This window comes from Nanorana parkeri, unplaced genomic scaffold, assembly GCF_000935625.1.
Source record: "Nanorana parkeri isolate BGI_ZX_2015 unplaced genomic scaffold, ASM93562v1 scaffold43, whole genome shotgun sequence".
Classification (NCBI taxonomy): Eukaryota; Metazoa; Chordata; class Amphibia; order Anura; family Dicroglossidae; genus Nanorana; species Nanorana parkeri.
In genome coordinates, this window is record NW_017306311.1 from 2,905,972 (window position 1) to 2,922,686 (window position 16,715).

General features: G+C 44.4%; 1 protein-coding gene across 1 annotated transcript in view; it reads right to left on the reverse strand.

Moving 5' to 3' along the window:
- DUSP10 (dual specificity phosphatase 10) overlaps nt 1-16,092 on the reverse strand; it is a 48,312-nt gene extending 32,220 nt beyond the window's left edge. The window contains exons 1-2 of the mRNA XM_018572107.1: nt 16,003-16,092; nt 8,445-9,297 (exon numbers count right to left, since the gene is read on the reverse strand). Coding sequence (XP_018427609.1) covers nt 8,445-9,249 — 805 coding nt within the window. The 5' untranslated portion in view covers nt 9,250-9,297; nt 16,003-16,092. The remainder of the gene's footprint in view (nt 1-8,444; nt 9,298-16,002) is intronic.
- Nucleotides 16,093-16,715: the final 623 nt, after the last annotated feature.

The window sequence follows — 16,715 nt, forward strand, 5'->3', positions numbered from 1 at the left end:
TGTGGGGGGGGGGGGGGGGGTTGAAATTCTCTGATTTTGCAAAGCTAAACAAAACATTGCTCAAAAGAGAACCTGTCATGGATATATTTCATGCAATAAACATGTTTGCATGAAAATTCAATTGGTATTGAGGTGTCGGATCCGACGGTCCTGATGCTCGAAATTTCAGACTCCTCTGTATTCATCAGTGATCCATCTCCACCAATGTGACATTAGAAGCTGTCACTTCCTGCCTTCTAACTGGCTGGGGTGTGACTTATGAAGATCATACATTAAAGATATCCCATCACACTCCAGACCAACGTATTACTTCGACTTATGAAAGCCATATGTTAAAGATATCCCGTCACACTCCAGACCAAAATGTAACTGTTTGAATTATGAAGGCAATACGGTAAAGATATGCCTTCGCATTCCAGACCAACATATCTCCTCAACTTATGAAGGCCATACGCTAAAGATATCCCATTGCTCTGAAGACCAACATATCTCTTCGACTTATGAAGGCGATACATTAAAGATGTCCCATCACACTCCAGACCAATGTATCTCTTCGACTTATGAAGGCCATACCTTAAAAGATATCCCATCACATTCCAGACCAACGTATCTCTTCTTGCAACTGGAGTGGGTGCTGAAATGGCCAGCGGATGGCGATGCAAAAATAATAGACCAGCGTCTTCAAGAAAAATACAAGAAAAATACAGCAAGTCCAGTTGCCTTGATTTATTTAACAGATAATCTGTGCATATTCAACAAATTGTGGTTCTCACATTTGTCTCCTGAATTGACCTTTAACAGCGGCATCTACAAAATGAGCTTTCTCTACAAACTGGCAGAACGCTTTTCGTCCTTTCGTTTTTTTCAAGCTCCATTGCAAAATATGATGGCACCGAGTATGACAGGTCACTGTCACAGGCTCACCCGAGTGTCACTAAATTGGATCGTCTTCTGCTGTGAAACTAAAGCAGGCTGGGGTGAGTTATATTTAGACTGCGCGGAGGCCTGCAACTCAAGTGGAGTTCAGTGCCTCCGAAAATGTTAAAAGCACAGATAAGTACAGTAACTGCGCTTTTCATCTTCTAGTAATTGTAAAATAATTTATAAACTTTAACAATAAAGAAACAGAAAGGGCTTCCTTCAAATTCCGACCACAGTACTATACCACGCACCTATAACAGAACGGAATTGGGTAGGGCATGAAACGATCACAAACACGACTATCCTGCAGGAAAGTGATGAGCTTGGGCATGGTGCGGACCCAGTTTGCCTGAGGATGGCCAAGTCAACTAAAAAATGTGAACCTCCCCCCCCACTCCACACACACGGCCGAATCATTGGTGTCAGGGGCATGCCCTGCCCCTTTGTGACTTGTAGCTGCGGGCATGGAATGTGCCTGCCCCAACTGATTGGTCACCGGGGGAAGGGGGTATCGGCGACAATTTGAGTGGGCTGGGTTCGTGCCAAGCTAAAGCCCAAACTCATCAATACTGCAAGAGACTGAAGACATACCATACACCCAAATGTTTGTGAACACCTGTATGAGCTTTTTGTACATCCTTTGCAAAAACCATGGCCATTAACACGGAGGTGAACCTTCTCTGTGGCTATACCATCCTCCACTATTCTGGGAAGGCTTTCCACAAGATTTTGGAAGGTGTTTAGGGGAATTTGGACCCATTCAGCCAAAAGAATATATGTGAGGTCAGGTACTGATATTGGATAAGAAGACCTGGCTCACAATCTACATTCCAGTTCATCCCAAAAGTGTTCAGTAGGATTTTATTTCTGTCTCTGTCTCTCAATGTGAGACAGACCGCAAAAAACACCCCAAAAACCCAATAATCTAACCACTGCCTATCCTTTATCCATAACTAACACAATAGATTTAGGTTTATGTCCACTCTAATGATTCTGCAATCAATAAATACCTGGAATTAATTATATTTCATCAGTCTGGAGTTCAGCATTAAATATATCCCACTGACATCATGCCATCTCATATCCATATAAACTTCCTAGGGGGTTCTCTTTCTTCAGAAAGCTCTGTTCTATGGTTTATTTTTCTTTCAGAAGAAATGGGGCCATTTGTTTGTCGTGATTCATTCATAAGTAGCAATACATTTCTGAAATGCCACTTATTACAGCTCGCAGGTATTACCAATTGTGCTATGCACGCAAAGGTCTAGCTGTCAGCAAATGCTTTCTATTAAAGTGGACCTCTAAGTCTGTATGAATAATTTCTTGACGTGTTGCAGTATATAACAACAGTATTGTAAAAAAACATTTCCAGATATTTATTCCCTCTCACAGAGATCACGGTACACTTCTCCTCTGACAAAGCCTTCAATTGATTTTCTCTTCAAAAGGACAGCACCATCAGGCATCATCCAGAGTCATCCTCTACTCAGGCCCGGTGCAGACCTCCGGGATCGCGTGGTCCTGCACAAGGTACATGTACTTTTTTTTGCCATACACGACACGCGGCTGTTTTATCGTGTTCGGAAGTAAGGGTGATCCGCCCGGCGCGACTGGGGTGCCATTAGAAAATAATGGCACCCACAGCGTGATTGGTTCACACCTTGGCGACTCCTGACCGCGTGGAATCGTGCACGATTGCCGCGCTGTGAGGTGTCGCCTAGGTGTGCAAAAGAAAAAAAGTATTGGTACTTGTACTCGATACTGAAAAAACTGTATTGGTGCATCTCTAGTGCCTATAATAAAAAGCACACAATTGTGTAACGTGTCTTTGATTACTCTGGCATTAACAATACCCTTCATTGGAGAGACTTGAATTTATTAATTTGGAGGGATGTCCACATACTTTTGGCCATACAAGTAGGTGTGATGGTCAGGTGTCAACCAAAGTTTGAGCACATAGTATATATTTAGGGAGAGACTTTAATCCCCTAGAAATTCTGTGCCAGCGGCTGGGGCCCATGTGGGCTTTACACAGTTCTGGGCTATTGGTTACTAGATTCTCACTTCTGCTCCTGGGATACCTATGACCACTTGCGATGAGAAATTATGTCATGTCCGACCTCCCTACCCTCCGAAAATGAAACAGCTCCACTACGAGTATTGTTTTGTTCCAGTCCTGCTTTGTACAAATACAGCTCCACGTAAGACATGGGTGGAGACAGAGAAGAGGAACAGGGTGTTGAATGCACACACCCAAAACAACAAGTGTGGGAATAAACAATATTTAATGTGTACTCTGCTTAATCATCTCCTCGTGTGTCTGATAGCAGAGAGTTACTTTGCTTAGTGAAAACATTACTCTGGATGCAAAAAGTAGGAGGAGAGGCTCGGGAAAAAGTACCTTATGGTAAAAGTAACAAAATGTATCAGTACTTGTATCTGCAAGTACTTGGGCAAGTATCCGTACTTGAAAAACTGGTATCGGTGCATCACTTATATAGAATTATTAAAAAAAAAATATCATACATTAAAACAGAGATGTAGAAATCCCGGGAACTCTGTGTGCTCCCTACATATGACAGCTGCCTCCTAACTTTTGAGGTTTTGTCTAGTTTAGTCTTGGAGCTGGATAAGTATCTGTACTTGTACCGAGTATGGTACCTGGTATCTGAACATCCCTACACTATATCTTTCCTTCTCCTGCCTAGTTGACTCAGTCCCAGGCCTGCAACCATCAGCATATACAGCACATGCCTTCTGTGAAGCACTCAGGAGCATGTACAAAATGCAATGCACTAAGGAGAAAAGCAGGAGGGAGGATGCGGTCTTTTCTGGTGTTAAGCGCACATTAAATATTACTTTGTTCTAACATGTTTACTTTGTCCTATGCAGTGTGTATAGGACGTGATGACTCATGGATCGTGTAACCTCAGGACGCACATGTGCCCTTGGTCATTAAGTCGCGACCCAAGTTGCACTGCAATGGGGCGCACAGCATTGCAGTACAGAGCGCTCCGATGTGTGCAATAAAACTGTGGGTGGGAGGTGCGTTTGGGGTTCCATTCAAATGAATGGCAACACATCTCCCGCACCAGAATGCGTGGTAGGTGCGATTGCGTGGTACAGTGCGTTAAGAGCACAGGACTATGCGATTAATGCACTGTACTAGTGTGTAGGGCCCTCAAAAACACTGACAGACACACTCTCACACATTCACGGACATTCTCGCACACACACAAAAAGTGTTTTTTTTTTTCCTAAGATCCACCCAGTATCCTTACCTTACGAGAACTGGAGTGGATCCTCAGCCTGGGGTCCAGTGTGGGCTGCTGTGCTGTGACCGAGCTCCATCCATATGTGCATTGCTTGCACAGCTCCCTTGCGCGCCCTGTAGAGGTGGCGGGAGCCAGAATTTGACGTCACTACGGTCCAGGCACCTCTACAGGGCACACAAGGGAGCTGTAAGCAATGCACATATGGATGAAGCTCCCTCGCGGCAATAGCCCCATCCCATCCCACCTCAAGCTGTCACTTGGCATCGGGCAGCATGTTTTGAATGGCTGCTTGGTGTGATAACTGACATTGCTGCGCTAGGGGTAGGCTGAGGAGCCTCTCACCAAGAAACGTAGAAGGCACACGGCGAACCACTGAACACGGGGTCGCGAGCCACTTTTGGGTCACGACCCCACTAGTTGAGAACCAAGGATTTACAGGACACCTTAGACTGCTTCAGAGGAGGAGGAGGAGGAGAGACATTCCAGGGACCGGTCTAAGAAGAAGTTGGCTCGGAGCTTTGGGTGAGTATAACTTTTTAATAACCTAGTCAAAAACAAACCGTTAACCCTTGCAGTGCAGGGTAGCCCCACTGCAAGGGTTAATAAAAAGAATTCCTGGAGTTCAGCTTTAAGAACTGGATCTGAATGACAGAAAGCTGTTTTCTTAAGTGGATTTGTTTTTGCTGAACTTATGAAGTGAAACATTTGGAGAGGCTTCACCCTGCACAGAAAATACAATTCCTGCAAGACTTTGCTTGCTAATATAAACAAGAAAGATAGGAAGGGTCAAATAAACAAATGCTTCCCTAACAATGATATAGAAGTGACAACAGCCTCTTCCTCTTTCCCTAACCAGCAAAGAAAATAAAGAAGCGAAAAATATAATGAAAAACACAATAAAAGGGAATGTGGGAGTGCAGCCCATAATAGAGGCATTAAAGCAGATCTCTAGGTAAGCAGCTAAATACACAGATAGAATACAAACACGGGAGCTGTGTCACCTGACAAATTATTTTTATTGTTTATCCAAAACCGATATTTACACAGCTCTGCCACACAGAGTATCTTGCTAGTCGGCCCGGCTGGCTCTCAAAATACCTGAAGAATGCCTACATCCAATCAGAGTGTTCAGGTATTTTGAAAGCCAGCGGGGCCGACTAGTAAGATACTGAAGCCTGGCCCAGTGGGAGATTCCTCCATCCACACAGTGTAGCGTAGATGGAGGAATCTGTTGCACTTTATCCATCTGACCATAAATCTGCAGATAACCTATAGGTGTATGGCCAGCTTTAGGGTTGCACAGATACCAAGCACAGTACTCAGTACAAGTACGAGTACATGTACCGATACTTTGAGCTCCAAGACTACACTAGAGACAAATTCAAAAATTAGGAGGCAGCTGTCATTTGTAAGGAGCACACGGAGCTCCTGGGATTTGTACATCTCTGTTTTAATGTACGATTTTGTTTTTATAAATGTAAATAAAGGGATGCACAGATACCAGTTTTGCAAGTACGAGTACTGGTACTTGCCGAGTACTTACAAGTACTGATACATTTTTGCTTATTGTCATGTGACAGTTTTTCTAAAACAATACAGACTAATGATTTCAGGACAGTGGTGGAGTGCCAGAGCCAGGTCCCAGCTGCAACCGCTACAACCCTGGTAGTTCTCATGAAAATGCCAAGTATCTGTACTGGTACTCGAAAAGTATCTGTGCAACCCTAGCCAGCTTAAAGGAAAACTATGGGGTTAGGGCTTTTGCCCATAGTTCTCCTTAGGGTAACGGGAGGACACAAACTAGCGTCCTCCCGTCACCCTAAGCTCAGTATACCGCGAGCTGCAGCTCGCGGTATACTAAGACGCAGCAGCTGAAGCGGATCCCGACAATTATGTCGGGGTCCGCCCATCTGCATGAGTGACAGCTGGCTCAGCCTATCTAGAGGCATAGCCAGCTGTACCCGCCCCCTCCCCCGTCCGTTCCGCCAGTCAGCGCTGGAGGATCAGAGCGGGGAGGGGGGAGTCCAGTCCCTCCCCTGTCACGGCTCTCTGCCGTGACAGGATCAAGAAGTGAGCGAACGCCGGTATGTGTTCGCTCACTTCCCGATCTACTGAGCCGACCTGTGACAGTCTCATGGTCACAGGTCGGCTAGAACTATGAGGTGAGTGAAAAGCACTCACCTCATAGTTCTCCTTTAAGAGTGACATCAGCATTACGTCCTTTTAATAAATGTAAGGCTGTATATGAATTATTAATAATGCCCCGAGCATTGGCACATTTAGAAACACCCCTACTGGTGGCAGCCTTCGCATCAAATAATAGTTACTGTAACATACCACACAGGATGCAGAGACCGCAGTGCCAGCCTATGTTCAACATCCTTCTAGTCCTGCTTTGAACCCCGGGCATATGCGCAGTTGTGTTGACTTTGATGTAATGCCCACACCCCTTGTAAGGTTACTGATGAGACTTTACAAAGGGGGAGACATAAACATGGGGAAATGTGCATGCATTGCAGAGATCCGTTTGCCCAGACATTCGCTATAATTAAAGAAATTGTGTAGGTAGGCCCTCACCATTATTAGTGAACCTAAACAAGATTTTACATTCTAGCATTGCATATTCTGTTGTCTTAAAGTGACACTAAACGCAAAAGTTAAATCTAAAAAATGCATTGAAGTACCTTAACTATAAACAACAATGTATCTTATTTGTGTATCGCTCGGCTGTAGATCCTCCAATCATCTCTGAATTGGTGCTGACACTGTCCTTCCTTCTGGAGGGGGGCTACTTTTGTTCCCCATGGTCCCTGTGTGTGTTGTAAAGTAGTCACCACTCACCGCTCAAAGCTCACTCCCATGATGGACTACAATCTCACGTTTAGTTTACTCATTTGTATTGAGATTGTAGTCCATCACGGGATCTATCTTGGAGTGGTGGCTACTTTACAACATACAGGGACCATGGGGAACAAAAGCAGCCACCCTCCAGAAAGAAGGACAGTGTCACCCCCAATTCAGAGATGATTTGAGGATCTACAGCCGAGTGATACACAAATAAGATACATTTCTGTTAATAGTTAGGGCACTTGAATGTATTTTTAAGATTGAACTCCTGAGTTTCGTGTCACTTTAAAGCGACAATAAACTCACTAATCAAATAATAAAATCAAGATCTATTATATAATCGTTTAATAATGAACTAGCTCAATTTTTAATTCTTTACCTTTAAATGCTTTAAAAAACTATTTGTTTCTGTTTCACAACTTCCTGCCAGAGGGTGGCTACTTTTCTTCTCTATGGTCCCAATGGGCGCTGAAAAGTAGCCACCCACTGTGCTCGCTCCCGCTGACATCATAGCTGTATTGCTGTTAGGAAGCAAGGAAGCAGTGGCGCACTCACACTAGAGCAGGTATGGAGGTATAATGAGGAGGTGAAAAGGCGGACCGGCATGGTAGTCTTTGAATAGTGTGGGAGCGCTGCCTTATGGGAGATGCAGTGAAGGAGAGTGGTGCGCTCTCACAGAAATAACATGCACTGTGGGAAGATAGAGGCCCGAAGTCAATTAAAGAACGGAGGAGCAGCAGGAGCGTGGCCAACACCTTTTCTACCGAAAAAAAGCCAAAATTGAAATTTTGAAAACAGAAATAAAAGCGGTATTATGGTAAGCGCTATAAGGAGAGCACCATAAGGGGAAGAAAACGTTTGAATTTTGTGTCAGTTTAATTCTGCATTCTTCTGCATCATGGAACCGTCCGGCATTCACTAAAGCCAAACTAAATAGGTAGAATAGAGTTGGTGGAGCCAAGATCTTGACACTAATAAACACAATTGTTACCATTTCAATTACTATACACAGAGATGTTGATACTGTAAACAATTACAATGCCATCGTTCCATGCTAAGTCCACTTAAAATAAACCTTCCCTAATATAAACATGGGGGCTTCCACTACTGCCAGCTCCTTTTGAATGTTACTTGCCTGCCTTGTATATTGACCCTCCAACTTCAATAGTTTGAGTCACTAATCCAGAACACGCATGCAGGTCATGGAAAGTCTGAGAAGAGTCAGAAGTCCTTATGTGCATAATATTGCTGGGTAAGTGACCAAAAGTAAGAGAATGGGCCTGACAACCAGGCAACGAGCATTTGCAGAAGAGGGTGGCCGCTGTGATCATCTCAGGAAAGGTTCTCTTTAAAAATGGCTGATTTCAATACAAAGCAACTCATAAAAATCTATTATATTACCTTTTAGCACCAGAGGTTCTTTTCCTTCCCTTTTCAGTGACTCCAAAACAGTATGGAGAGGCTGGGAGGGTATAACCCGACTTGGTTCATTGGTATTGTCATCGTAAACGATGATCTCTTTGGAAAATATCCTCTTGAACGAGTCCTTGCCTTCCCTGCATGATATTAAATCCAACACCGTGATTTTGCCCTGTTGTAGCCTCCTCCTGCTGATCTTGTCGGAGCAATTAATGTGAACGGCTCCCTGAATATGGCTTTTATTGTACTCCATGAAAGGTCGGCAGTCAATGATGACAGGGCCCTGGTTGGGCAGGTGGGTTTTGCTGCATTTTACTATCTTCTTGGCCAAATCATTAGGATAGATGATCTTAATGTTGGCAAACTGTTTGGTAGTGCTAGGCACAGGGCTGCTAACTCCACCAGATGGGCTTAGACTGGCACTGTTCTCATTGTTGTTGACCATTTGGTTGGTCGAGGAAGCGGTGATGGGTCCGGCAACGCTGCTGGTAAGAGTGGTGCTGCTGACAGCCTGGCTCTGAGTGTCCTTGTCATACGATCCCACACTGCAACAACTGGCACTGCTACATCCGCAACCCAAAGAGCGTGCAGAGCCGTTGGAAGAGGGCATATACGTCAGATTGGCCGCGTTTAAGGAGACAACACTTGCGCTGAGTAGGGACTTGCAGCTGCCACTCACTGTGGCGCAATCAAGGAAGGAAGAGTCTATGCAGAGGTTAAGTTCTTGCGGTCTCACGGGTCTGGTTAATGCCACAATAACCCTATCGTCTAAGGGAGATGGAGGCATGAGTAACCCCAGAGGACTGCCAAGTCAAGTAGAATAGTTGGTCATGGGCTGGAAAACACAGAATCACGTTGTTATTATTATTCATTTATGGAACACCAATACATCCTGAAATTTACAGAGAACATAGGACCATTCCTAACAATCCTGTTCATAAGGAATGTGCTAATAACATCCTTGCCCCACTAAGGGCAAAATGACATCAAAAATAAAAAGAATATACCATACATCTATCCAATACATGCACATTTCCCCAGGTGTATATCGGTTAAAATGCAAGTACAGAAAAATACTCGTTGATCTATCAGAAATCCACCGAGCTCCTAACTTCCTGTTTGCACTGGCAACATAGTGCCATTTGTGCACCGAATTCCCAAGCAGTGTTGTTAGCCTTGCCTGCTGGACTACAGAATTCCCTCTCTATCCCTTTCTATATGCATACATTGATTTCTTTGCCAGCACAACAATGCTGCTGCCTTGACTCCCAGGAGCCTGTCCACAAACTATGTGTAGGGAATATACTCTTGGGAGATGTAGTCCTAGAGGCATGCCTACCTCAACAGGAACTCCCAGCAGATGACCCTGCAAGAATTTTACAAGCCCGATGATGATGTCACAGGGAATAATAAACATAAACAATAATAAACAAAATAATGCTGATCAAGAGGTGGAGAGGAAGGTAAATGAGGGTCATGCCTGGACATACGCTTCTTCTTTTCAAATATTTTATTGTTTTCATCAAGACATATTAGAACATATACATCATAAAACCATATAATAAAATATCATCCGTCTAAAGTGGCATTACTCATTCGGCCCCACATATTTCTTATTCTCTTCTTAATGTATATATAAATACATACAGATAACCTTTAGGAGCAGAAAAGGACATAACCATTGTGTATACTATTAAAAAGGGTATCTTAATATTATATTATTACGTTAATAGACATAATATATTTTACCAGTCATTATTTTAACTGACATACGCTTCTTAATCTAACCTCATTGAAATAATCATACAAACACACTTCCTGACCAATTTAATCAGAGCCCAGTCAGAATCGATTCTGTGCTGCCAGCAGAACCCACACAAATATGGGCAGGGTATACAGACACCATGCATGTAGTGGTGTTATAGTTTAATGGGTAATATCAAAAGTTACCCTTGTAGTGGGGCTCCCCATGGCACTGCAAGGGTTAAACACCCATTTTGGTCTAGAGCAGGGGTGGGCAACTCCGGCCCTCCAGCTGTTGTGGAACTACAAGTCCCACTGCAAGACTGACAGGTACAGGTATGACTCCCAAAGGCAGAAGCGTGATGGGATTTGTAGTTAAAGCACAGCTGGAGGGCCTGAGTTGCCCACCAGTGGGCTAGGGGGAACATACATCTTTTCCCTCGCTCCCGCAGGCTTCCTCGCAGCTGTAGGACCTGTCTCTCCAAATCCGCTCCGTCAGTCGCAGGTACGTTGATGTCATCACATGTAATGCAGGACTAGTAGTCAGGGGCCCGCCACAACCCAGAGCATCCAAGAGGCCAGGAGAACACCGGCTGCCAGGCTGTCGAGTGATAGGTAAAACTGTTGTTTATGTTCCCTCTGGACCACAGCAAGCATTTAAGCCCTGAAGTGTAGGGGGCTCCCCACTGCAAGGGTCACTTATGATTTTAAAAGAGAACCTGAGAAGTTAGAGATAAAAGACCCGTCATGGTTGCTTTAAAGGTGCAGGTGTCAGCAGCTGTCATCCAATCCTGTCTTCACTCCCTGGGGCAGGGACGTGTGGTCTGGGGAGGCAGGTGAGGCAGAGTCTCCCTGCTGTGTAACCTGTCATGGATGGAGTGCTGCCTGTTAATTACATTCAGCTTTTGACAACTATGTTAGGTTACACAGCAGTGGGTTTCCCTGCTGCTGTGTGTAACCCAACCCAGCGAGGTCAGAGCTAGAACAAGCCTCTAACTTGGAGTCAGAGGCTTCAGCTCTGTGGATGGTTTGGACTAATGGCAAAGTACCAGAGAAAATAAAAAAAACCACGGATGTTATCCATCTAGATGCCTCATGGCACATAGAGGCTCCTCTCTGTCTCCTCCCTCCCTCCCTCATCCTACAGGCAGAGCATTTTCCTGGACGGGGGCAGGCTGGGGGAGTGCCTCACTTGCTGCTGACCCCACCACACACCCCGGACCTGAGGAGTCACTGACCCAAAACAAACAAACACTCAGACTGTTCAGGCGTCACTGCCAGTGTTAGAATACAGAAAAGCTGAACAGACAGGAGTTGTGTTGCCTTGTGGGCTATCAAAATATTACAGTGCCCAATCCAGCCTAAAGGTGCCCATTAACCTTACGATTATCGGAGGAAATTTTTCGTCCGATGATGGAATAGTCGTACGATTTTCGTACGGCAGCCCCATCCTGCCCCGATGATCGCAAGATTAATTTAGCCGTAATTAACGAAAAGCACCTGGGCGAAATGCGGTAAATGATTTGCCGTATTTTCGTTAGCGCAAGCTCAGTGTAGATCGTACGTCTTTTGACGGACGGTAACGCCAGCAACCTTACGACAATCGTATGATCTAGCAAAGTTTTCAAACATGCTTGACCGCCAAAAGTCGTACGATTGTACAGTACTGTCGGTCGGACACTGCAATGCACACATACGATTACCGGCCGAAATGTCGATCGCATACGAAAATCGTACGATAATCGTAAGGTGTGTGGGCACCTTAAGGGTCATCCTACATGTTACAATCTGACTCTATGTACAATCAACTTTAGATTGACCAAAACTGTGTAATAAAAGGATCTACCTCATCAATTTGTGTCCAAACAGGAACGGCATTGTACTACATAGTTGTCGGTAGATCTAAAGCACATTGTAACGTGTGCGGTGAGCTGAACAGCAACTGGGATCTCTTGGGACATGCGAGTCTGGGCTTATTTCCTAAACACAAATGTACAAAGACATTCTCAAGCAGGAGTTAAATATCTCTAACAGGATCCAATAGTTCATTCAAGAGCCTGTAAAGGGCATAAGGGGACAAGGTAGTTGACCCACCTCGACCTAACCACTGAACCTTCACATACTCAAATAATTCATCCCCACACAGCTCCCTCCTCATGTATCATTTCCCCCTCTTTCAGATTGTAAGCTCTCAGGGGCAGGGCCCTCCTTACCATCTTGTCTTGAATTGTAATGTCTTCCTTATATTGTAAAGCGCTGCGCAAACTGTTGGCACTATATAAATACTATGTAATCATTTATTATAGAACTGTCCTGAATAATGTTTATCTGAAAAGTTCAATAAAACAAGTGAAACTAGGAAAAAATTAATGAAATGTTGGAATTTATCTACATGACATAACACATTGGGGGTGGTAAGCCTGTAGGGGACCTCAAGTGTGGGCTCTGACATCACTGTAGGGCCCCAGATCACATCCAGAGAATGCAATGCTACAGACAGATGCCAAGGACTGCAGACATGCTACAGGAGGTGGTCAGAGACTGCAGACATGCTTCAAGAGGTGGTCAGAGACTGCAGACATGCTTCAAGAGGTGGTCAGAGACTGCAGACGTGCTTCAAGAGATGGTCAGAGACTGCAGACGTGCTTCAAGAGATGGTCAGAGACTGCAGACGTGCTTCAAGAGATGGTCAGAGACTGCAGACATGCTTCAAGAGATGGTCAGAGACTGCAGACATGCTTCAAGAGATGGTCAGAGACTGCAGACATGCTTCAAGAGATGGTCAGAGACTGCAGACATGCTTCAGGAGATGGACAGAGACTGCAGACATGCTTCAGGAGATGGTCAGAAACTTCAGAAATGCTACAGGAGATTGTCAGAGACTGCAGATGGTCAGAGACTGCAGATATTTTACAGGAGATGGTCAGAGACTGCAGACATGCTTCAGGAGACAGACAGAGACTGCAGACATTCTGCAGTAGATAGTCAGGGACTGCAGACATGCTACAGGAGATAGTCAGGGACTGCAGACATGCTACAGGAGATGGTCAGGGACTGCAGACATGGTACAGGAGATGGACAGAGACTATAAACATGCAACAGTAGATGAGAGAGACCACAAAATGCTAGAAGGGATGGTTAGAGACTGCAAACATGCAACAGGAAGTGGTCAGAGACTGAAGACATGCTACAAGAGTTTGGTAAAGACCAGGGACATGCTTCAGGAGACAGCCATAGACTGGAGACACATTACACGAGGCTGCTAGAGATCACAGCTATCACAGCCCCTTTTACAAATGAAGCATTCCATATCTGTGCTCCCAACAGACCCCTTTAAAAATTCAGTGGCATTGGTGCCACATTTGATATTTGTCTCTCAATATAAATTATAAAACATCATAGCAAGAAAAGAAAAAAACATAAGAGAAAACAGATACACAGAACAGAAACAGTATATAAGATGGTGGAAAATGATATTATTATTACTATTATTATTATTCAGGATGTAAATAAAGCCAACAAAGTCCCTCCAAGAAGCCAGTCCAAGTCATAGATTTCCTGCACTGGCCACAGTAACCACCAAACCACACACTGCTATCTGCGGGGGGCCCGAGTGCCAATGGGCCCCAGGTTGGGCCCCGGACCTGAGATCCATACTTGGTGGCCCAGCAGTTGTATCTCTCGGTATTATTTTACTGGTTTATTATAGAACTGTCCTGTATAATGTTTATCCGAAGGGAGGATAGGAGATAAAAGATGCAAAAGTGAAACACTGGAAGAATTGTGTTTTATCTGAATGACATAACATGCTGGGAGAGGAAGGATTGTTCCATCTCTAGACACGATTGTGTATAGCTTCCACCTGAGCTTAGCGGCCCAGCAGTATTCTCTATCTACAGTATGTATCTATGTATGGATCGATCTCTATATCTATCTATGTATCTATAGATGGATCAATCTCTATATCTATCTATGTATCTATTGATGGATCAATCTCTATATCCATGTATCTATAGATGGATCAATCTCTATATCTATCTATGTATCTATTGATGGATCAATCTCTATATCTATGTATCTATAGATGGATCAATCTCTATATCCATGTATCTATAGATGGATCAATCTCTATATCTATCTATGTATCTATTGATGGATCAATCTCTATATCTATGTATCTATAGATGGATCAATCTCTATATCTATCTATGTATCTATAGATGGATCAATCTCTATATCTATCTATGTATCTATTGATGGATCAATCTCTATATCTATGTATCTATAGATGGATCAATCTCTATATCTATCCATCTATGTATTTATTGATGGATCGATCTCTATATCTATCTATGCATCTATAAACGGATCAATCTCTATATCTATCCATGTATCTATAAATAGATTGATCTCTATATCTATCTATGTATCTATAGATGCTTCAATCTCTATATCTATGTATCTATGGATGGATCGATCCCTATGTATCTATTGATGGATCAATCTCTACATCTATTAAATGTATCTATGGATGGATCTATCTAATCTATCTATCAATGGATTCATCTCTATATCTATCTATGTATCCATAAATAGATCGATCACTATATGTATATTAAGTTTTCTTCCGCCCTGATGTAAGTCAGACATTGCTGATGGTTTATTTAACTTTTCTCGACGTTCTAACATCCGAGGTCTTTTTTCGACATTCACCGCCGGCGGAGAGATAACTAATGACACGGGTTTTTATGGTAAGGATATACAGCTGCTAAAAATATCATCAGCGGACGTGCTCTGCAGCCCCTGTCATGCTATCATGCTAGCTGGAATAAAACGACCCTTGACAGACCTCCTTCATCTCGGCGTCGGCGACGTAACCTACCGACAGAGCCGATAAATATTAGCCATTGACGGGCGCCCGGGGTCTATGTGTCCGCTACACATCTGCAGCATATAAAGAGATTTTTTGTTTAATTAAAGCCAATACAGGTCATTTTTGTTTTTTTTCTAGCAGACGCTTGGCCAGGGCATGGAACCCAAGCCTTGCCTGGATTTTTTTTTTTCACTGAAAGTTAAGCTATGCAGACAGTGAGCAAAGCCTGACAGTCCCATGTCCCTCCATGCATGTTAACATTCCCTTCCAGCGCAGGGCTTAATGTGCATTGCAAATGGTGCTCATGTGACCCACCGGGGTGCTTTTTTTTATTAAAGCGTTAAATTCACACCATCCCTCCGGCCAGGCGGCGGTTAAGTTCCCAAGCACATCCCTGTCAAAAGTAAGCGTGAAAACATCCGCATTCATGCAGCAGGAGCAGCCCGGATGGTCCTGATCGGAATATTGCAGCTGTCATATATCTTATTTAAAAAAAATAGAAAAGATAAAAAATGATTACAATAAATCAGCGGCGGAGGCCAGCCTCCGGGTAACGTGCTGCTGTTCTTTGAATGCAAAGCAGACGGCCAAGTGAGAGAGGTTAATGGTAAGAAAACCAGAATACTAACAACCTCACTGCCACTGCAGCAGACATAGACAACAGCAGCAGCATGCTTGTCCACAGCCTGAGCACACCCCTTTGGAAGTCAGATCATACAAATCTGAAAAGGTAAGGGACACTGTCTCCTGACAGCTGTGCCTCTTCCAGCTGCTGTGGGACTACAAGTCTCAGCATGCACTGCCTTGGGTGTGCTTGGACTTGTAGTTCCACAACAGCTGCAAGAGCCACAGGCTTGCAAAAAGGGAAGCAACCAGGTGCCTGGGAAGCATTTAAAGCATCCACCCCCCCTCGCAGGCACTTACTGTTGTGAGAGGTTCCTCCAGCCCTTGGCTTTTTTCCTGCCTCTATTGATTTATTTCTCCGGCTTCCATTCACTCGGCTCCATTGATGTGAAGCTGCAACACAGTTACTTTCTTTTTTGCACAGAGTAATGAAAAGATTCGGAATGGGCGTGGCCATGGGGGGGATGACTGACGCTTCGCTAACACAGAGCGGGGCGGGGCCGGACAACTCCCCGGAGGGTTGGATTGGCTGGGGCATCTGGGAGGGGCGTGGCCCGTCAGTCAGTTCGGGGCAGTGTGTACGGATCCAGCGCTGGGTTCTCCAGGACTGGGGGGGGAGCTGATGTCATTGTCAGCCAATCAGAGACGTCACTCACACAGCCAGACTGAGCCGGAGAGAGGCGGCCGCCGCTGTGTGCTATTTAACTGGAGGATGGAGCGCTGCACTCTGTCTATGAGCGATCTGAGGATGGCCATACACAGCGAGCAATACAAGAGCTATCTGTGGCTGGCTGTGCATGTGATGACACATGTGTGATACACTGCCAGCCATACACCGAGGAATAAGAGATCTCATACTAGCCACACGCCGAGGAATAACCGATATCATACTAGCCACACACAGAGGAATCAGAGATCTCATACTAGCCACACACAGAGAAATGAGAGATCTCATACTAGCCACACACAGAGGAATCAGAGATCTCATACTAGCCACACACAGAGAAATAAGA